The 22,679-nt window shown below is 39.5% G+C and overlaps 1 protein-coding gene and 1 long non-coding RNA gene across 3 annotated transcripts in view; one reads left to right on the top strand and one right to left on the bottom strand.

The window, feature by feature from the left end:
• The window catches only part of cbfb (core-binding factor subunit beta), a 64,296-nt gene that overhangs the window by 11,801 nt on the left and 29,816 nt on the right, over positions 1-22,679 (top strand). For both annotated transcript variants that reach the window (XM_057836459.1, XM_057836460.1), the window contains exon 3: positions 5,042-5,158. In XM_057836459.1, the coding sequence (XP_057692442.1) occupies positions 5,042-5,158 (117 nt within the window). The remainder of the gene's footprint in view (positions 1-5,041; positions 5,159-22,679) is intronic.
• On the bottom strand, positions 2,650-4,779 carry LOC130916074 (uncharacterized). Its single transcript, XR_009063224.1, has 3 exons — positions 4,607-4,779; positions 4,491-4,541; positions 2,650-4,091 (listed from the first exon to the last, which is right to left on the bottom strand). It is a non-coding gene; the product is annotated as an uncharacterized LOC130916074 (long non-coding RNA).

Raw genomic sequence — 22,679 nt, forward strand, 5'->3', positions numbered from 1 at the left:
TCGACAGTGGTCATAATTAATTGAAACCTAGCCCTCCGCAGGGCTAACGTTACGTGAGCTAGTAGCGACAGTAACGTTAATCTTATTTATTAGCACTTAGCGCTCTTTATTAGCGCTTAGCGATGTACTGCTTTAAGATGGCGGCTGTTTACAAACGCTGCCCAGACGCAGCCGAGTTTGTCAATTCGCATCTAGTTCAACATACATGTGATCTCTATGAGACGCACCAGACGCTACCTGTTACCAATGTAGCATTGTGCGGGCTAGTATTTAGCAACGTCGGCGTCGTTTGTGGCGGCTGTCGGCTGCGGTAAGTTTTTTTTTCCCCCCTTCTTCCTCTCCGCACTTGACAGCGCGTTGTCCCGCATTAAAAGTAGTCCTAGCAAAACGTGATGCTTAGAGCTGTCAAAATAAACGATTACTCGAGGTGAATAAAATTACTCGGATCAGTTTTTAAACTCGAGTTACTCGAGTTGCTCGAGTACTCGTTTCAGCTCTAATATAATTAATTAAAGGTAATTGGTTCTAAGTAAAGCTTGTCATAATTTTATCGCATCTGGCGGGTCGGCTCTCAAGCTCAATGAGGACCAAGTCACATCACCAGGTCCTCCTCTGAGAACCTGGGCAAAAAAATTATGTGCACCCCTGACTATAATGTTGATATTTTGTTTTCATAGTATTTAACTCATTGCATGCCATTGATGCTGATAGACGTCCAATTCATTTAAACGGGGAAGATTGACATTTTACAGTTCCACTGACGCCGGTAGACATCCAATCCATTTTGACTTGGGGGGGTAAAAATCGTGCATAAAAGTATCAAAGTATTTTTTCCATGTATTTTGATTTACATACTGTATACAGTATTTAATGAGGACCAGTGGTAAAGAAAATGGAAACATTTACGTATACCCAATCCAGTTGTCATATTAGCCTATTATCCTACTTTTTAAGGCAGTTTATTATGTGAAAAATGTATATGAACACTCACTGTAACGTTAACATGTTACATTTTACTCAAATGTGCTGTAAACAAGAGAACATGCTGCTGTAACTGTAATGTCATCCTTGGTCTACTGCCGAGGTCAATATGGTGGATTAGTTATTCCATTTGATTCTTACTCAACAAATGCAATATTATTCCAAATACTGTGTTTTGACTTGTGCTGGCACATAGTATTCTTTAAAAAAGCATCTGGGATCAAGGTGCTGCCTAAAAGTCTACTGTGGATGTAGAGTCCAGGGTGTACCCTATTTCTTGCCCTCAGCCATATTGTTTTGAAGTTGTAAAATATTGCAAAGTTAAAAACCAATATAAAATACAATTCTTAAAATGTACTGTGTGTAACAATTTGTAGAGTATAATCTGATATTACATTTGAGACTGTATTAAAAAAAAACAACAACAACTACAACAACAACGGGATCGTACAGCTTGATCCTGTAAAAATATTACAATGCTCTGGCTCATTGTAATGAATGAGAAAACAATTCAAAATAAATCACCAGTTGCTAGCTCATTATATACGAGTTGCTCTTTGAACAACTATCGATTTTCATGCTGTGCTTGGCTTTGGTCTTACCATCTCAATTCCACTTCCATTCCCCTTTTGTCAACTTCTCTTTTTTTCTCCTTCCTGCCATTGCCCATGTTCCCTCCATTTTTCTTTATCATCTTTCTCTGTTCTTCCTTCCACCCCCTCCTTCTCTCCTCCTTCTTTGTTTCCCTCCCTCGCTTTTCTCTCGCACAGGCTTTCCTTTCCTCTTCTCTCTCTTGCAGTAGTAGGAGCAAATTACTGTCAGATGGTTGTAATCCAATACTTCAAATAGGGCAGAAATTAGGACTTGGGTGTTCTTGGATTTTCTAAATCCTTGCGTGCGGGAGGTGGGGTGCGTGAGAGTGGGACAGACACAGACAGAATCGTGGCGTCCTTAATTATATATATTTTTTGCTGTTTTTATTAGTTGTTCACCCAATGTCTTTTCACTTGCATTTAGACTTTCTCTCTCTGTATGCTCAAATGTGACACAGTACATAATTCATACGCATCCAGCTCAAATCTAGTCTAAATGCCCTTAGTATTGATCTGTCTCAGACACACATGCACTCACAGACAACTGACATGCACACACTGATGCATAAAAATGGAAATTTCTTATTTAATGTTCTGCCTCTACAATTCGTCGCTCTCTGTCAGAGCAGCGCATTCAATCGATTTTGTGTTTAAGCGTGTGTGCAAGAAAGCATGTGAGAAGCAAGTGTATTCTCTGTCCAGGGCGTATAGCCATTTACAGAGGGCAAGTACTTAGAAAATGAGTTTCATTCATTTTAATATTAGAAAATGGAAAATAATTACTTTACAGAAGTCCACCTTAAAAGCTTAGATAATTTGGCGCAAAGAATCCAGGATCAGTATTCAATAATATAGTTAATATTTCTTACTTTAAAAAAAAATATTCACACAGATGGCTGTTTTTATAGGGAGGGGATTAATTAACTGTTATTGATTGATATAACAATAAATTAACAGTTTAGCAGAAATGTTCTTATTCTAAACTGTATTACCTCTTACAGTGACATTGACGATGCTTGACTTCCAATCAAGCACATTTCCATTTTCAACAAATAAAACTCTCATGAAGGTCATCACATTTAAAGAGGAACTGAAGACCTTTCCGGATTTTGGTGTAATTTTATGAATATAAACTTGGGACAAGTTCCTCAAAACAACCATGACATTATCAACACGTAATTGTAAGGATAATTTGCGTTTTTTTATTTTTTTTGCACTCCGTTAATGGTCCCTTCGCAAACCCGGAAGTGTGACGTAGGCAACAGAAGACTACCCACAGCTAACATAGCAGCAACAACGATGTCAGTGATATTTCCACCAAAGGTAACCATTCAGGATCGCTCTTTCGTGACGCTACCGATGGCAAAGGCTCCCAGGAAAGATGAACTACAATTAATCCCTACATGTTTGAACCTGAGGCGTCAGATGACGGCGATTTACTTGACACAGCAGATGGCGTCATGACGCCAATTGACAGCTCGACACTTCACGAACGGGAGAGTGAGTGGTAAGTCCAGCATCGTGATTTTTTTTATTAGAATGCGATTACATGGTTGTATATTTTTCCATGCTCTACACATAGCTAAAACTGGATATTAGGTAATGGGACAGCTCCTACCGATCTAAATATGGTAAAGCTAGCCCAAATGTGGGTAAATGAATGAAATGTTATTGATATTTCAAAATAAATGACAAAACCATTTTATTTTCCAGGTGTTGCTGTAAACCATCAAGTAATTACCCTTCCAAGAGTATGCCTGTGTCATCAGGAGATCCCAGACGTGAGAGCCAAACTTGCAGAGGCTGAAGCACTGACAGGGGCATGAATTTCATTAAAAAAAATAAAACCATAAATTGTTAACAACATTGACACATTTTGTTGACTGTTTAATGTATTCTATTGTTATATAAAATATTGTAATTATATTACATTCTGAAAAAATATTCAATAGGCCGCAATAATGATACCAGGTTTATGTTGAATCAGCATTAGCTTTCGTTGTCAGATTGTGACACAACATGTTATACCAAGCACACAACGGCACACATCAAAGAGCATAATTTTAGTAAGCAACACAAAGTTAGGATAGCAACGGACTAGCGCAACATTGAAAAATGATAATGGCAGTGGGAAATATGAATTTACTCTTTTCTGTAGCATGAAGTGTTCTCTATACAAAGATAATGCATTATCATTAAAATATGAAGGTAACTTGATTTTTCTTTTAAAAAATGTGTACTGTATATATGACTAGTTTATGATTTCATGTCATCAAAATTTGCTACATTTATTTCTCCTAAATCATCGTCATCTGATGTCGCAGACGGAAGAAATTCAGCATCTGGCAGGCCTCATAGGATCTCTTCAGTCGTCATCGCTGGACACCGCATCACTTCGGTCATCATATGACTCGACCCACTCTCTCTTGATTTTGGGAAACTGGGTGGCAACTGACTTGCAACGCTTTTTTCATCGTGTTGAGGGTTTCCGCCACTTAATTTTTTATGTTTGGCTTCCTGGAGGAAAAAAAAAAAATCACAGCAGCATGAAAATATTGGATGAATCCTAATTTTAATTTAATAATAATTTCTTGGTGATCAAATAATAATGCCCCAGTCATACCAGCATCTATTTGATGCTATTGTTCCCTCTTCAAATAGGCAGACCTTGATGTTGAAATATAAAAAAAACAACAAGCCAAGGACCTATTTGGTGCTGGGGACATTTGAATTTACATAACACCTATTGATATAGTAATAAAATCACATGAGTAGACGACATGTCAGCCAACCTATCTACTTACGACAGGCCAACAGCAAAAAAAAAAAAAATGTCGCACTTCAACAAACTGGCAGTAGGAGTCTCCCTCGTTTATAAAAAAAAAAAAAAAAAAAAGCCATTAATGTTCTACTTACGTCTTTGGAAAACCAAGGTTGCATTGTTGTAGGTTTTCAAAGCTGTCGTGGCTGAAATGATGAAAACAATGAGCCGATTGGGGACCTGTATGCATGCTAACAAAAACGGTCCAAACCTTTGCAGGAGAAGTTTTTTTTTGGACCACTCCTAGAGTCTCGAGTCTTCCTGTGAGTAATTCATATCGCTACACATCGAGATGGCATGACGAATCCCGCGAGTAAAACCCAGAAAATGTTTGCAATATATGGCGAGGATGGCGTGGTGCAATATTTCCGTGTTCAGAGTGGTGGCGAGGCTTCCTGGAAGTTACGTCACGAGGTAGGGGTCGGCAGGACGGCGCGTCCCTCGTTGCTATGGTGTTGCTATGGCCATAACTCAAAAACTACGCGGTCAATTATTATTATTATTTTTTTAAGTGACTTTTTGAGAGAGCGAATGACGCATTTAATACAATTCAACTGAGTAAAACACTTAAGAGCGAAATCTGAAAACCTCTTCAGTTCCCCTTTAAAGTCACTAAGATCAGCACTTTTATTCTTCTTCTTAACAGGCCTTTGTAGCAACAGGAACCAATCTCTCCCTCCAGTTCTTTCCAGCAAATCTACATGGAGATCAGAGACAGGTTCCTACGAGGGAGTATGTTGACTTTGAGAGAGAGACAGGAAAGGTAGGGCTAATACACAAACAAACACACACACTTTCATTTGTTTGTCACGTGCATAGACATACTTTTACAGTGAACCCCTATAAGCATAACATTTATTAAGAAAAAAAAAACTGCATGGGGCAAGGTGGTGTGTAGTATCAACAAATCTGTGGATGAATGTGCCCCTCAGAGTGTTTTACTGTTCTGCTCGAAAGCATTGCAGTAATCATACTAAAAAACACAACAACAAAAAACTATTGGTGTGGTTAATACAGAACAGTAATCATGAAAAATAAACCATATCCTAATAACCAAATATCCTCCCATCCATTTTCGACGTAGTGTATAAATAAATAAATATAAAGGGTTCAATCCCGGGCTCTGGCCTTCCTGCGTGGAGTTTGCATGTTGTCCCTGTTCCTGTTTGGGCTTTGTCCAGGTTCTCCGGTTTCTTCCCACATCCCAAAAACATACATGGTAGGCTGAGTGATATCAGGGTGTACCCTGCCTACTGCCCATAGGTAGCTAGGATAGGCTTCAGCACCCCCGCGACCCTCGTGAGGATAAGTGGCTTGGTAGATGAATGAATGAAAAAATGAATATATATATGGCGGAAAACACTCAGGTGACTTGAAGTTCCGCTCTGAGACCCCCAATTTGGCCAACTTTCAAAATTGTCCAATAAGTATGTGTGTTACATCATTGGAAAGCTTAAAATCTCAATTTTCTGGTGGAAGAAAATTTTTGAACAGGAGGGCTTTTTTTTTTTTTTTTTTTATGTTTTTCAAACAGCAAAACACTATCTGGAGGTGAGAGCACACGAGAGCAGAATTACAGACGCCATGACTTTAACGAGATATTATCGCATACTTTACCTCTTTTCGATCCAAAAACTCCATCTAGCATGTATGACCAAGTGTCAAGACACAGCTGTGAATGGCCAGAGCCGCATTTTTTGGGGATTTCATGGGTGAAACCTGGTAATATAACAAGGGTCGCGATGCAGAAATCGCAGACATTAGGAGTGGTCGAGATTTTCTTTTTCATTTATTTACTGTAACCTCCTCTTTGTAACCAGTGCGCAAAATAATCAGAAGATTCCAATTCGACTAGGGAGCTAAGTATTGTACTGTAACCATGAATGAATAGGTCAGCTAATGCAGTTTGCAATTATTTTTTACTTTGTGCAACAACAATGGCAACAATGAAATACAAAACTATAGAACAATATAAGAAAATAAAATTTGGGCCCAAAAATAATAAACAAAATTGTCTTTCACTCTAGTGATCACTTTTTTTTCCTTAATCCTGTGTAAGGTATGTCTTTCTCCAAAGTTTGTATGGAATCCTGTCAGTTGGTATTGTCCTACCACACTGAAGAGTTGTCCATGACGGATGAAGTTTCTTGGTCTTTTCACGCTGGGAAGCTCGCCATCAAATTTCCGGAATCTTCTTATCTTCAATCCAGTCTCACAAAAAGACCTGACCTGTTGTAGTTTTTTTTTTACAAACAGGTATTTTACTCGTCTCATTTTGAGAGATAAATCATATCTAAATAAAGTTACTGTACATTTACATTGTACATGAATTTGTAACAATCACACACAATATTATTTTTAACATTGTCATTTCACTTAACACTGAACTTTCAATTTCACTTTCAGATGCATCTTTTCCATTTTTTATCCAACAAAACAAAATTATTATTTTCAATAATAAAAGTAACTTTTATCATTCTTTACTTAATGATTAGGAAAACCATTGTTAGCATTAACCGTTAGCTCGTCTGCATCGTTAGCATTAGCCGTTAGCTCGTCTGCTCCGAGTAGAACGCTTGCTTACCGAGACAGTTTAAGCTCAATAGACGCGTTTTCCACGCTCCTGATCACTTCTCAAGTGTTCTGCCGATGTCCCTGTTGAGCTAGGATATGAATATTCTGGGTTTTAGTCACTTTTTTTTTAACTGTTTTATCAAATCGTTTTTCCTCCTACCTCGTCACTCTGTTTAGCATGGTCTTCTCTCTCCAGCTGCTTGTGGCTATTGTGAGGCTTCTGTCGATCTCAGCCATCAAGCTCAGCGGGGGAGGGGCTTACTTTTATAAAGTGCTTCTTTATTTTCAATTTAATTTGTTTTCAAGTTGCAGTTTTATTTTATAATGCTGAAAGAGAAGGATTGTTTATTTTAATGCTATTTTATTTTATTTATTTTTTCTAAATTTAATTAACCCTTTATTTGCTTTTTTTTCCCTTAAATTTAATTAACCCTTTATTTGTAGCTGGGTTACATCCTCCCTCCCTTACGTGACATGAGTCCCTTCATGTTCATCTTTCTTCCGAATTATCAAATGCATCGACTAAGGCTTGATTAAACCCGTCTAGTAAGGTCTGGGCAAATGATATCAAGGGTTTCCCAAGTTGAGGATAAGTAAATCTTGCTGGGGGTCTTCGTGTTCGTTCCGATCTTCTCGGAATTTGATTTAGTTCTTCACTGTCGCGACTTGCTTTTTGGGCAGCAGGACTCTGACCAACAGCTGACTGAACACAATCATTTCTGGATTTATGTTGCAACTCAAACTTCTCCACTTCCAGAAGATGCAATGGTTCCTCTTCTCGTTCTTTTTCAGTCATCTCATTTGACTCATTTAGTTCGGTCGACTTTACTCCATTTCCATCAGTATTATGAAAATGTGCTGATTCTGCTTCTGCTATTTCATCTTCTTCTGTGTTGTTTAGTTCTTTTTCCGGTTCAGAAATGACAAGTAGGTGTTCTTCAGGTTGCCGATCTTTGGAATTCTTTTTCCCAGGGTTTGGGTGTTTGAGCTGTCTAGGCTCCACTTCATTGGAATTTTCAACATCCACAGGTAAATATCCAACAAATCGGGTCTCCATCTCTGAAATTAACCTGGGATAGAATGATTGATCATTATCTTCATCGGAAGATGGTGGTGGTTGCTCACCTTCCTGAATAGTGGCTTTCCTGGTTTGGGGCCTTCGAGTTGTTTTCGGCATCTTTTCATCCTCCTCTTCACCAGAGATGAACCCACAAGGTAAAAGTAGGTCACGATGTAATGTACGTGTTGGACCTTCCTGGTCTTCTGGACACACTACATAGACAGGTACATCTCCAACTTTTTTCTGTACAATGTAGACCTTGGACTCCCAACGGTCAGCGAGTTTGTGCTTTTGGCGAAGACGAAGATTACGGACAAGAACTCTATCTCCGGTCTCGAGAGTGGATTCTCTCACTCGCATGTCAAACCTTTTTTTATTCTTGAGAGCTATTTTCTTTGCATTTTCAGCTGCCAAGTTATAGCTCTCTGTCAGGTGAGACTTAAGGTTTTTTACATATTGAGAATGTGATGTACTTGAAATGTCTTTGATTGGTAGCCCAAAAGCAATGTCAATTGGCAATCGTGGTTGACGTCCAAACATCAACTCATAAGGTGAAAATCCAGTGCTGTCATTTCGGGTACAATTGTAAGCGTGAGTGAGTGGTTTGACGTGTTCCCGCCACTTGGTCTTGTCTTTCTCCTGCAAAGTACCCAGCATGCTCAACAACGTGCGGTTAAACCGTTCTACTGGATTTCCCCTGGGGTGGTATGGACTTGTCCTCACCTTCTGGATACCGGCCAGAACGCATAGCTCTTTGATGGTTTTTGACTCGAAATCACGGCCTTGATCGCTATGGAGGCGTTCTGGAAATCCATAGTGGCTGAGGAATTGGTCCCACAAACATTTGGCAACAGTACTGGCCTTTTGGTCTTTAGTAGGCACAGCAACTGCATATCGTGTGAAGTGGTCTGTGATAACGAGGATATCTTTGGTGTTATGGCTGTCTGGCTCCAAAGAAAGAAAGTCCATACAAACCAATTCCATGGGTCTACTGGTTAGGATGTTGACTAATGGCGCTGCTTTCTCTGGTTGCCTTTTCCTCTTCACACATCTTTCACAAGTTCGAATTTTGGTCTCAACATCAGATGACATCTTTGGCCAGTAGAACCTTGATCGTACCAACTCAAGAGTACGTTCTATGCCCATGTGGCCCATCTGGTTGTGAAGGCTGGTAAGTACTGATGACCGTAATACCTGAGGCAAAACCAGTTGACAGACAGGTCTGTTGTCACATTGTCGTCTTCGGTACAACAGGTCATTTTTCAGTTCAAATCGACTCATCTCTCGAAGCATCAGTTGGAATTCATGTGACTCTGACTTGCGACTCTCAGGTACCTCTCCTTTTAACTGTAGTATTTCGATAATTTGGTTAATGACTGGGTCTGCTCTTTGAAGTTTTACGAGCTCGTCATTGCTATAGTTTGGGACTGTCATAAGACCTTCAATTTCCTCCTCTTCAAACTCAGAAGGAATTGCCTCTGAATGGATAGCAAGGGACTCTACCAAACAAGAGGGTGTGAGATCTTCATCAGTATGCGCAGCAAGGTGGCTCTGACATGTGGCCTTGACTGTCTCAGAGCAACAACATCTGCTGTTTTCAGGGCTTAGGTGATGTGACGTGAACTCATGTATCCGTTGGCTTTCACCTTGCGACTGCTCATCATTCATTAACTCGCCTTGAGGTCTCCTAGACAAACCATCTGCGTCTTGGTTCTGCTTGCCTGCTCGGTACACGATGTCAAATGTAAAGGTGGACAGTGAGGACAACCACCTATAGCTGGCAGCATCGAGCTTGGCAGTGGTGAGTATGTATCGCAGCGGGTTATTGTCAGTTACTACCTTGAAGTAGTTACCATATAAGTAATCCCGGAATTTTTCAGTGATAGCCCACTTCAAGGCTAAAAATTCCAATTTATGTGCTGGATATCTTGCTTCACTGCGTGATAAACCCCTACTTGCATAGGCAATGACTCGACTCTGTCCTTCTTGCTCTTGGTAGAGTGCTGCTCCTAATCCCGTCGTACTAGCATCTGTGTGGAGCACGTAAGGTAACTTAGGATCAGCAAATCCTAACACTGGGGAAGAGGTGAGCTTCTCTATGATTGTTTCGAATGCCTGCTGGCAAGTAGACGTCCATCTCTCGGCAAATGGCTCTTTGGGGTGAAAGTACTTTACATCTGTTTTCGCAGGTTTGCTCTGTTTCCGTGTTGGAGGATAACCAGCAGTAAGGTTTGTCAAGGGCTTCACTATTTTGGCATAACCTTGAATAAATCTCCGGTAGTAACCGGAAAAACCAAGGAATGACTTCAGTTCTTTTAAAGTCTTGGGTCTCGGCCAGGTCTTGAGTGCTTTGATCTTTTCAGGATCAGTTTCGACTCCATTCCTTGATACAATATGTCCTAAATAGCGTACTGATGTCTTGAAAAAGCTGCACTTTTCCGGTGATAACTTGAGACCGTTTTCTTTCAGTCGGTTTAGCACATTACATAGGCGAGATTCGTGGTCCTCCAAGGATTTGGAAAAGACAATCAAGTCATCAAGGAAAACAAGTACTTCGCGCAAATTGATATCTCCCATGCACTTTTCCATTAAGCGCTGGAATGTAGAGGGCGCATTTGTTATTCCTTGTGGCATGCGATTCCATTCCCAAAATCCTAATGGGCAGACAAATGCGGTTTTATGTTTGTCGCTCTCCGCCATCTCAACCTGGTAGTAACCAGATTTTAAGTCCATAACAGAAAACCATTTCGACCCACTCAGTGCAGAAAACGATTCCTCCAGATTTGGGAGGGCGTATGCGTCCTTGATGGTCTGAAGGTTTAGTTTCCTGTAGTCCACACACAGTCTAACATCACCATTTTTCTTTTTGACAACTACAATGGGTGAGGAAAAAGGTGACTCAGATTCTCTGATAATTCCGGTGTCGAGAAGATTCTGGAGATGGCGTCTCACTGCTTCAAAATCTTGTGGATGAATTGGACGTGGCCGTTGTTTGAATGGTGTTTCATCCTTGAGCCGAATATGATGTTTGACCTTTGTCGCATGACCAAAGTCGAAATCATGTTGCGAAAACACATCAGAGAATTCATTAAGCTTCTGTGTTATTCTGTTCTTCCATTCCTCTGAAAGTGGGGTGTCGTCAAAATTAAATTTAAGCTTGCCATCTTTTTCTGTCTTTTGTTGGCTGAAGATGCCAGCTACTGTTTGCAGATCATGGGACTGAGGTAATTCTTGACCAGAGTGAGGAGATGTATTGCTTGAGAAATTATGTTGTCTAACGTCTTCAGCCACATTTAATTCAGCGATGACACAATTGAATGGTAATGTTATGTCATGGTCAGTTTCATTCCTTAGTATCACGGGTACTTTAAAAGGGTGTTGTGTCGGTATATTTACCAGGCAACAATCGGTGAAGATTCCACCAGGTAAGGAGGAATTTGATGGTGCCTCTAGCAATGCCCACTTCTCATTGCTAACTGCTTTTTCACCAGCAAAACCTTGCAAAATGACTTTTTGACCGGCAGAGATTTTAGTAGGCGTGCTGCCTCTGAGCCTTACTAAGCCTAGTCTCCCAGTAGTGCGTTGCTGGTGTCGTAGCTGCAGGGTTTTAAGGACTTGAACATAACCACAGAATGTCATAGATTTGTGGGTGTCATCATCACGGTACTCTTCATAGAGTGGGTCAAGAGTATTTGTTCCAATAAGTACTGGTATAGCACTGTTGGAACGAGTATTTGGTACTATCAATGCAAGTGTTTCAACTTCTGGCTCTGAAGTGATGAACTCTTTGGGAAATCTCATAGTCACTTCCACATAACCGACATAAGGGACAGGTTCACCGTTGGCTCCTTCAACCTCCAATAAGTCACTTACTGGCCTGATTTGATAGTCTGTTAGGTACTCATTGTAGAATGACTGAGATATTGTCGTAACCTGCGACCCAGTATCAAGTAAACAATTACAATGAATTCCTGCAACATTAACATCAGCTGTACTCTTTTGTCCAATAAGGCCTTTTGGAATTTTCCCGGTGTGTTCAACTGTTTGCTCTTTCAATTTCGCTGTTGTCTTACAACTTGGTTTGAGGCTTTTCTGACTTTGAGTTCCTGATCGCCTCGCCACAGGAACCATTTCTAGTTTAAAGAAGTGTCATTGGAATTGTTCATCTCGTCCCAAGCCCGTTGTTTTTCTTTCAACTGTTTCCTCTTGAGGTTAACCAGGGTGGGATTTGCTGGACTGGTACAGCTGGTAACAATGTGACCATCCTCGCCGCATTGAAAACAATACCAAGGCTTTGGCCGTCTGGTGTTTTTGCTACTAGTTGGGGTTTGTTTCAGAGGAAAATGGTTGCTTTCTTTTGGCTTTGTCTTTGGAACTTTTGGTGCTTTAGATGTCATGGTATTTTCCACTTTGGAGACTGTAATTGCGGCAATCTGAGCCTGAATGTCAGCTATTTGTTTCTGAATTTGTTTCATGGTAGAAGGGATATGGTTATCTTGAGCTTTTATGTCCCTATCAGTCATTTGACCAACAGTTGCCTCTTGGGTATGAACTCCAGCTTTCACCTTTGTGAAGCCAAGATGCTGCTTCATTCGATTAGTCTTGGCAGCTTGTTTATCCTCTTCAGTTCGCAGTAGAAGTAGGAACTCAGCAAAGTTTGGTGGTTGACTTTGTCTTTGCTCTAGCTGGAGAGTGGCAATTAATTGGTTGTCCCAACATCCCCTACAGAACTGTTTGAGGAGCTGTTTGTCTGAATCAGTAGTAGACACAGTATTTTTCTTCACAACTGCACTGAGAGATGTATATAGTCTATGGAGATAGCTGGAAGGTTTTTCTCCTGAATTCTGGTGAGTGTTGAGGAATTTAGCAAATAATTCATCGCCGTCTTCTACCGTTGCATACGCAGAGTCAAGCAAAGCAAGATAATCTTTGGGAGAAGCTTGAGAACCCAGTGGTTTTACTATATGGGCAGCAGGTGGTAAGAGGCTATCAACAATTCGCCTTGCTAATTGTGAATGCGAAACACTGGGGTCGTTCAAGTAGAATTCAACACTGCTCCTCCAAGTTTCGTAATCCACCTCATAGTGGGAACAAGGAACTTTTCCTGAAAAAGATCTCAGTTTAGCACTTGAGTTCAACTGCGATGTGAGTTCTGTGCTTTTCACAATGTGCTCAACTACTACACGCTGCACTTCAGGTGCGCTAAGTTGATCAGGGGACAAGGTCAAGTGGATCGCAGAATCTCTCACAACAGGTGGGGTGTATATTGCTGCTGATGCAGAGTGGAGTTGACTTTTTGTAGGGGTCACGGTTGTTTCTGTAGGGTTTTGTAAAGCTACACCAGTGCTGAACTGTTGTTCATTGGATGGAAAGTTCAAAGGTGGCTCTGGAAAGTGTCCAGACTGGTTTGATGTAGTATGTGTGGAAGCCACTAACTTTTCACGCACCATTTGAGTGGGGTTCAGTTGCTGTGATGTTTCTGAAGGCATAATAACTTCTCCTTCCGGAGTCTGAATGGAGATAGTTTTCGTTATTCTAGTCAACTCTTCCCTCAGAATTTCCTCAAACGACATTCCACTCAATTTGGCAACATCTTTGAGCTCAGACAGAAATGTGTGAGTAATTCCAGTTCCAGCCATGCTACTGTAGACACTAGCCAAAGGTTTCACATGGTGAATGACTGCAGGATTTTCAGAACTTGGTCTATTTAGTGGGAATTGAAGTTCGAGCGACTGCACTGCTTCACCTGACTCATACTCAACAATGGCCTGTTTGTGGAATTCAGATTTAGGGCTATCAATTTGCATGACTCTCCTGATCGACCCATATTGCTTTAGGTAATCAAATATCTCTTCATCTATGAGTGAGTCGGATAACCCAGTGACTAGGACGGAATTCGGCACTTTGATATTTTCAGCTTCAACAATTTCCATTTTGAACCTCTGCCTCTCTCTTTTTTTTATTTGTTTGTTTGTTTGTAATCTGATTTTTTCTATTGAAGTTATAATCGCAACAAAATGCCTAACTACTGTTTGGCACAATATTGATATTCATATATGGATACAGTCATACACAAAGCTCCTGGCTAGCTCGCCAACTTTTATGTAACCTCCTCTTTGTAACCAGTGCGCAAAATAATCAGAAGATTCCAATTCGACTAGGGAGCTAAGTATTGTACTGTAACCATGAATGAATAGGTCAGCTAATGCAGTTTGCAATTATTTTTTACTTTGTGCAACAACAATGGCAACAATGAAATACAAAACTATAGAACAATATAAGAAAATAAAATTTGGGCCCAAAAATAATAAACAAAATTGTCTTTCACTCTAGTGATCACTTTTTTTTCCTTAATCCTGTGTAAGCTTTCTCCAAAGTTTGTATGGAATCCTGTCAGTTGGTATTGTCCTACCACACTGAAGAGTTGTCCATGACGGATGAAGTTTCTTGGTCTTTTCACGCTGGGAAGCTCGCCATCAAATTTCCGGAATCTTCTTATCTTCAATCCAGTCTCACAAAAAGACCTGACCTGTTGTAGTTTTTTTTTTTACAAACAGGTATTTTACTCGTCTCATTTTGAGAGATAAATCATATCTAAATAAAGTTACTGTACATTTACATTGTACATGAATTTGTAACAATCACACACAATATTATTTTTAACATTGTCATTTCACTTAACACTGAACTTTCAATTTCACTTTCAGATGCATCTTTTCCATTTTTTATCCAACAAAACAAAATTATTATTTTCAATAATAAAAGTAACTTTTATCATTCTTTACTTAATGATTAGGAAAACCATTGTTAGCATTAACCGTTAGCTCGTCTGCATCGTTAGCATTAGCCGTTAGCTCGTCTGCTCCGAGTAGAACGCTTGCTTACCGAGACAGTTTAAGCTCAATAGACGCGTTTTCCACGCTCCTGATCACTTCTCAAGTGTTCTGCCGATGTCCCTGTTGAGCTAGGATATGAATATTCTGGGTTTTAGTCACTTTTTTTTTAACTGTTTTATCAAATCGTTTTTCCTCCTACCTCGTCACTCTGTTTAGCATGGTCTTCTCTCTCCAGCTGCTTGTGGCTATTGTGAGGCTTCTGTCGATCTCAGCCATCAAGCTCAGCTGGGGGAGGGGCTTACTTTTATAAAGTGCTTCTTTATTTTCAATTTAATTTGTTTTCAAGTTGCAGTTTTATTTTATAATGCTGAAAGAGAAGGATTGTTTATTTTAATGCTATTTTATTTTATTTATTTTTTCTAAATTTAATTAACCCTTTATTTGCTTTTTTTTCCCTTAAATTTAATTAACCCTTTATTTGTAGCTGGGTTACATTACCCTTTTAAATGTTTTTTTTTTTCAGTTTTTCTTTGTTTGGATTGATTATTTATCAACTAACATATCGGAGAAAATGTGACAGTAACAAAAAAATACAATTAAGCGATTATGAGGTAGACATCCGTGACTTTTTTACAGACGGCATTTTTTTCATTGTGACATGATTTGTTTAAAAGTTTAAAATATGTGAGTGAATAATTTGAGTGAATAAAAGTCGGGTTTTTTGTTTTTGTTTTTTGTTTTTAACGAAATATGACACATCAATTAATTATTCTAAGCCAAAAACGACAGACATTTTGAATAATAAATATAGTTACCTTCGTTTTATGGCTGGGTTGAAACAAAAGCGGTTGCGTGATGTCTGTAAACGGTGGCTTTCAGGGTAAAACGGACTAATTAAAAATAGTTTGGGGCTTAATGCGCCATGAATCTGCTATGGCAGCATATAGACATATTGTTCTATCAAACACAACAGTTGTTTTGGCTTAAAAAACAGCATTTTCTTTTAAAGAGGAGTGCAAAGGCAGAAACTGCTTTTTCAGCCTTGCCTGTGTTTTCCGCATATACATACTAACACCCGTGCACTCGCACGCCCTTTACCAGCTTATAACATGACATGTTCATACTTACACTGCATTTTCATACTTCCAGTAGAATTGAACAATTTGTTTCACTGAAGTTAAATTTGGCTGCCATCATTGACTTTGATGGGTTAAGGATTCATGTCTATCTATACACTGTACGTACTTACATACGTACTGCACACACATACATACCAGTGGCGGATGCTGGTCTTTCAGTGAGGGGAAGCTTAAAGTGTGTCCGCGTGTGAGTGCTTGAGGGGCTCAGCGGCACCTTCTGTTCAGTAGGGAAAGAAACTAGAATGCCAGAAGTCACGTTTCCAAAAACAAGCAGCTATGATTAAAAAAAAAAAAAAAAAAAACACCAGAAATAGAAGCTCAATTTTTCGCTTGTCGTTTTTAACAAGTGTCGCTAGGATGATTATGAAAGTCTTCAGTTCAACGCTGTACAATAGAATGAACATTGAAAAATGCCTCTCGTAGATATTTATACGACAAGAACACAGAGTTGCTTATTTCGCTGTCAATCAAAAAGGGATTCAGCCTTAGATAGATCATCCAATCATCTTGCAGAGTAACAGAGCGGCCAGCCTAGGCCCGCCCAGTGCCCATAGACCCCCGATACGCCCAGCATCCACCGAGCGGGATAAACCCAGCTTTTAGCCAATGACTCGTCTTGTTTCGCTGAAGTGGAACAATGCAATCTCAACTCTGGAGACTCAGCGCAGTCCGCACTATTTAAAGGACTTTGAAGCTGGGCGAATAAATGAAAAGCAAGCCGCATTGTAACCAGTGATAAGAAGCTGATTCTGAACAAAAGTTGAGCGCGTTGTAGCGCATATTTAGTCAATGACACGTACACAGAACAGTATACATTTGATTTTTATTCTTTTTTGACATTTTGGAGGAAGCTGAGCTTCCTTTGCAGTCTTAAAGCAATCGCCTACTACTGTATGTATACGCGTGAAGGCACCTCAGCAACAGAGGAAATACAATACGTGACTCCTTTAGCCCCAGAAACCCTTGACTTGTCAAGCACAGCATCTGAGTGCATATGATGAAATTCGAACATCAATGTTCATTTAAAAGCAAGTTCCTTGAAATAGCACTCCTCCTTAAGGTCAATGTCCCACAAGTGTGTCCCTGATTCAAGCCAGCCCATCAGAGAGTTGAAATAGATTTGTGTGTTAGGGAGAAGGCTTGATCACACAGAGTAAAAGAATTTTTTTGACTCAGTTCCATGTATGAAAATGTTGTGATAGTCAATTAGTTGGGGCTGTTGAGCTCCCAATTCATTGTCGAAATTAGAGTCAAGTTAAGCAACATAAAAGAGCAGACAGCGTCAGTGCACAGAGCCGTGCAATGCTGCTGCTGTGATTGTTAATTGTCTCCCTTGGCACCTCGCCTAAACTCACAGTTTGTGTGTATAGGGGTGTGCGCGTTTATGTGTGTGTGTGTGTGTGTGTGTGTGTGGTTCTGCGTGTCAGAAGGCCCCTCCATGGACACTGGCCAGCTGAAATGCATGCTGGCTGGCAGCTTATTAAAAATGCAGTCTAAGGAATCGATGGACCTCCATGCCCCAGAACTGACAGACTAATCTCAATTATTTAACACCATTGCACTGATGGTTTGAAACCGAGTGTTGTGTTGATTAGTATTTCAGTGTGTAATTGGGTGTGTGAGAAGGAATAAGAGAGGAAAGGTGACAACACGCAGTGTATTTTAGGCACTGTGTGAGTGTGTATCGAAGATCATAGCGCCTTCTTTGTTACCTCAACTGTGCTCACAGATCTATGAAGTTTTAATGAGGTCAGGAATGATCAACATAAAGTAGTTCCGCAGCTGGTTTCTAGAAGCAAAGTACACATACACAGCATTGTTACAAAATATAGAGAAACATGATACTTTTTATTTAATGTACATTTATTTTCTTCTTATGAAGTCAAATCCTCGTTAGGCCTGTTCATCAACACATCACATCATACAGCTCAGATATTTTGTTATAGCTGTGGTGAAATGTGCAAGTATGTAAAAAATAAATGTAAATTTTAAATTAAGGATGTCCTTGACCCAATCACGTGATCGGAAATTGGCAGATCACGGCATTTCTCAGAGGATCATAATTGGGGGAAAAGTTTTTTTTTCTTTATTAATTGTGTATATATATATATATATATATATATATATATATATATATATATATATATATATATATATATATATATATATATATATTTCTTTTTAAGGGCTAAAAAGTAACAAAAAAATCCAGAAATACAATGGCGTTGCCAAGAGAAACAAAAATACTTATGTTTTATAGTCCGCAACACCAGAGGTGGGTAGTAACGTATTACATGAACTTCGTTACATTTACTTTTTGAGAAAAATGTAAAAAAGAGTAGTTTTACTAAGCTGAACTTTTTACTTGAGTAGATTTGGGAAGAAAAAAAACGCAACTATTACTCCGCTACTTTGGGCTACATAAGAGTCGTTATAATTTCGTTGTTATTCTACATATTATATATTTTGTTTTTTTTGCCAGCGATGCCAAAAGTAGAGACGTGCCAGGTGGATTACCGGGGTAGCGTTCCCGACTTCACCAATGAGACGTCACAACAATAATCACATAACTCCATTATACCAATGAGATGCAAGCTTGCTGTTCTATCTTCACATCAGCCTGTTCAATCATGTGGTTTCTTTAAAGCACCGTAAAAATGATGTATTTGATATAGAGCGCTGCCCTCAACATGACTCGAAAGCACGGATTTTAACCTCTCTCACAGTTTTTATTTTGCACCGACTGACCACGGAAAACCGGAGATATGATCCTTTTAATTTCAAAATAGTAATTATGAAGGAATTCTTCACTATTCAAACAATGCACTATTTTCTCCATCAGAGGGAAGTCATGCTCTTTGGACGAATAATGCTTTATTTATGTAATTTTTTCCCTATGGACTCCCAAAACAGCTCGACCAATTTTCTTGAAAATTTACACATTTGTAAAATAAGCATCTGCGAATGTTCTTAGGTTTTTGATCGAAGTACCCCCGATAAGTATCGAAAATCTATAATTCAGGTTGCAAAAGAAACGGCCCGATTTTAACCAAATTCGACACACTAATAGAGTGACATGAATAGTGTTTCTCAGCAGTTCCAAGGTTGCAGAGCTTTCAATAATGCAGAAAATCAATAAAATCCCAAAACAAATACATTCTGATTGCTACCAAACATTATGTCTGATTTTAACGAAAATGGGCAGATTCATTGTTGGGGTCATTGACAGTCACCATGGAAATTTTCACACCGGAGTGCCCCCAAATGGAGCAACAAATTGGAGATCAATAAACCGTTAATAGTACTACTTTCAAAGTTTGTGTTTTTGGAGTGTAGGTCGCATGTAACCAATAAACATTGCCTTTGAATTTTCTTTCTGGAAAAAATCTTGTTGCACGCAATTACACAGAATCTTGACGGGTTTAACGGAAATCAGGGTGAAAAAAAATACTGACACCATGTCAGGGGGTTAACAAATTAATTTGAAAAAAAACTACACAAAAACTACACTACCCCTGAAGGTGTCAAACGATATTTGGGCCTGAGAATAATGTGGTATTCATTTGGTCATTCTATCCGACATTGAGACTCATTCTTAAAAACTTCAACCATTTTTCAGAGGAGCAAAATTAAACAACTTGCGGCCCGGGGTGGTAAGTGTGGAACCACTGAAGTGGCGGCCAAAAATCATTAGGAAGCTCTTATTTCTAGGTTTCTTATGTGTCGATGTAACAAACCTTGGCCCCAACAACCCAGCACAAGTAGTATATACTGCTTCTTGTCCATAAGTGTGAATATGAATGTGAATGGTTGTTTTTCTAGTAGTCCAAGCCTTATCTTCGGTCTTGCCTCAAATTATTTAGAATAGGCACTAGTTTCTCAGAATGAAGTTACATTTCATTATATCATTTTATGTCAATTGACAGCTTAATTTGAATTTAACCTAATATGTTTGTGACCAATGTTTTTTTTGGAGATACATGCTCACAAAAAAAAAAAAAAAAACTAAATAAATGTATAGTGTGGTACAGTGTAGTCTTCTTTAATTGTTCATGTTATTGTATATCTATTCTGACTTTTGTGGAAATTTCAGCTGTACGCAGTACACTGTGTTTGTGAGAGTGACACACATCTTCATTCTTGCCAATGAATGACACTTCACCATTCAGTAAGATGGGAAAATGTCTCATAACCTTTGACCGCGGATGTACAATTTTCTTTGCAGGTTGCTGCCTTCATCTTACTTTTGACTTCTAGCACTAACAATATGGCCTTGAGATGAACACCAAGGCTGTTTTTGTGTTATGGATCTGAATAGTGTGATAGGGATGTCAAACAAAGTTTAGTTATGTCTGGAGGAAATAAGTAACTAGGATGGAATCTTGTTTTTGACTATGTATTTCAGTAGGCCCACTCTATGACGCTATTATAGTTTACCTGCAAGCTCTCACTTTTTGGCCACATGCCCTTTAATATATCTGAAATTTGAGTGTTACAAACAGTATTTTGTCATCCATCCATTTTCGGTAGCCTTTCTCCTCATTTGTGGTGCAGATTAATGACAGGTCGTCAAAACTGACTCAAGGCGAGAGGCAGTGTGCACACTGGGCTAGTTGCCTTTTAATTTCAATTAAGGATGTCCTGATCCAGGTTTTTACACTTCCGATCCGATACCGATATTGTTTTGCACTTCCGATCCCATACCGATACTGGCCGATACCGATACCGGCCTATCTGAGCATGTGTTAAAGTTTAAAGTTATTTAGCCTCCTTACTTAGTTGTCAGACTCATGTTGAAAAGGGTTTTAGTACTCTTGATAACAACTAGCCAGTTGAATTAGGTGACTTTGAATAACACACAACGGTTGGTAACAAGAAACTGACCTGTTTATTCAGTGACAAACACAAAACATTATAAATAACAAACAGAAATGGCATAGTCAGTCAGTAAAACGTGCAAATAATATTTTAAACTGTCTTAAAAAGCAAAACACACAAACAACCTCTGGAAAATTTTAAAACAGTAAATAAAATACTCAAGTCCCCATTCTGTATCAGTATCTTTAAACTACATTCAATTCATTTTATTTTGCGAATCAACTGTTGAAGTTGTTAAAATTGCTCCCGTTATTCCATAATTTCCCTTCTGTATACTTTCGACATGTGAAAGTTTTAAAACTGTTTTGAAAATAGATTCAAGTCAAGATTTTGCCGATTTAGGAGTATTTTAGATAAAAAGTTAATTAGGTTCGCTTGGAAGGTTCACAACAGCCTACTAGGGAAGTCTCCTGCTTTAAGATGGCGGCTGTTTACTAACGCATGTAGTTTTCCATACTTCAATGTTGCTAACGCCGTCAAGTCTGTCTTCTTGCATCTAGTACTACATACATACAGTATGATATCTATTATCTACAGTAAAACGATGTTGACGTAGTTTGTAGCGGCTGTCAGCAGCAGTCAGGTATTCTTGTGTTTTTTATCCGCGGCATGAGTTGAGCTAAAGCCGTGAGTCGGGCATTGGCATTACCCGGGTCTATGACAAGCATAAGGTTTACTCTCGGGACGCAATGTGGTCCGTTTCTCATTGCGTCCCGAAGACCGCGCTGTGTATTAGTTCCACTTTACTTGACATATTTCAATAGTCGGAATTTGGATGTTCATGAATCGTTCTCGAATCTTCCACGGCCGAATCGCTCAAGGATGTAATGACGGCTGGGCATGTTGTACCGTGGTTCTAGGTGTTGGATGGTGCGTCTTTACTCATGAGAGATAATGGCTTGTCATCCAGAATGAATTCTTCGGCAATGACTCTTGTTATTCCCTGGGCTTTGGGACTGTCGAGTGCCAGTTTGTCACGCATAGCAAAAGTTTCTGCCAGTGTTAGTTGCGTAGGACCTTTCTTTTTGTCTTCGGTTTTCTTAAAGTGCACGTGACACGAAAAAGCATGTTTATTTCATAATACACGCGGTATTTTATGCCCCTGAATGATATGGACCGCTTGGATGTGTGTGGAAGCGATCGCTATTTTTATTTAGTTTTTTGAATCCCGCGCCATGAAAATGAGTGACTTTCGGCTTCAGTCTTGCATTGAGGAGGAGGGCGCTGTGACGTGTACGGTAGAAGACATCCTCTTCACGCTACAGTGTACTGTTGTGTATGAGGACGAAGGATTCAGCTGATTTTGCGCATTAATACGTTTATTTTTCAAATCACGCCAGCCAAACGGCTGCAGAAAAATCATTCTGTATGAGGGAGAGGCGTATGCGCCTTTTTGGAGTTTCAAAAGGTTCCCATTCACCGTGGATATTTACTGTGGGACCATTGGACTTATGAGGAAGTGAGTAAAGATCTTGTTTTGTATTATGTCAAATGCGAATACAGCGATTACAAAGTAAACACTACAAACTTCCTTTAAATAAAGGACTACTTACGTTTGATCATTGATAGGCATGTAAAAAGCTCTCCTCATGCTCATTAGCAGAACGTTAGCTGCACAACAACTCCAGCCACCCTCCTCCGGGGAACGAACTGTAAATTGCCCTCCGCCGGGCGGTTTGCCGATCCGCGAAGACAATCGACAACCGGGTCGTCATGTCAAATAATCCAGGCTAGTTATGTGTGATTTTCCGCTTCGAAGACTTTGAAACATCACTCGGTTCGGGTTAGCATGTCGGC

The sequence above is a fragment of the Corythoichthys intestinalis genome, chromosome 5 (genome assembly GCF_030265065.1).
Source record: "Corythoichthys intestinalis isolate RoL2023-P3 chromosome 5, ASM3026506v1, whole genome shotgun sequence".
NCBI lineage: Eukaryota > Metazoa > Chordata > Actinopteri > Syngnathiformes > Syngnathidae > Corythoichthys > Corythoichthys intestinalis.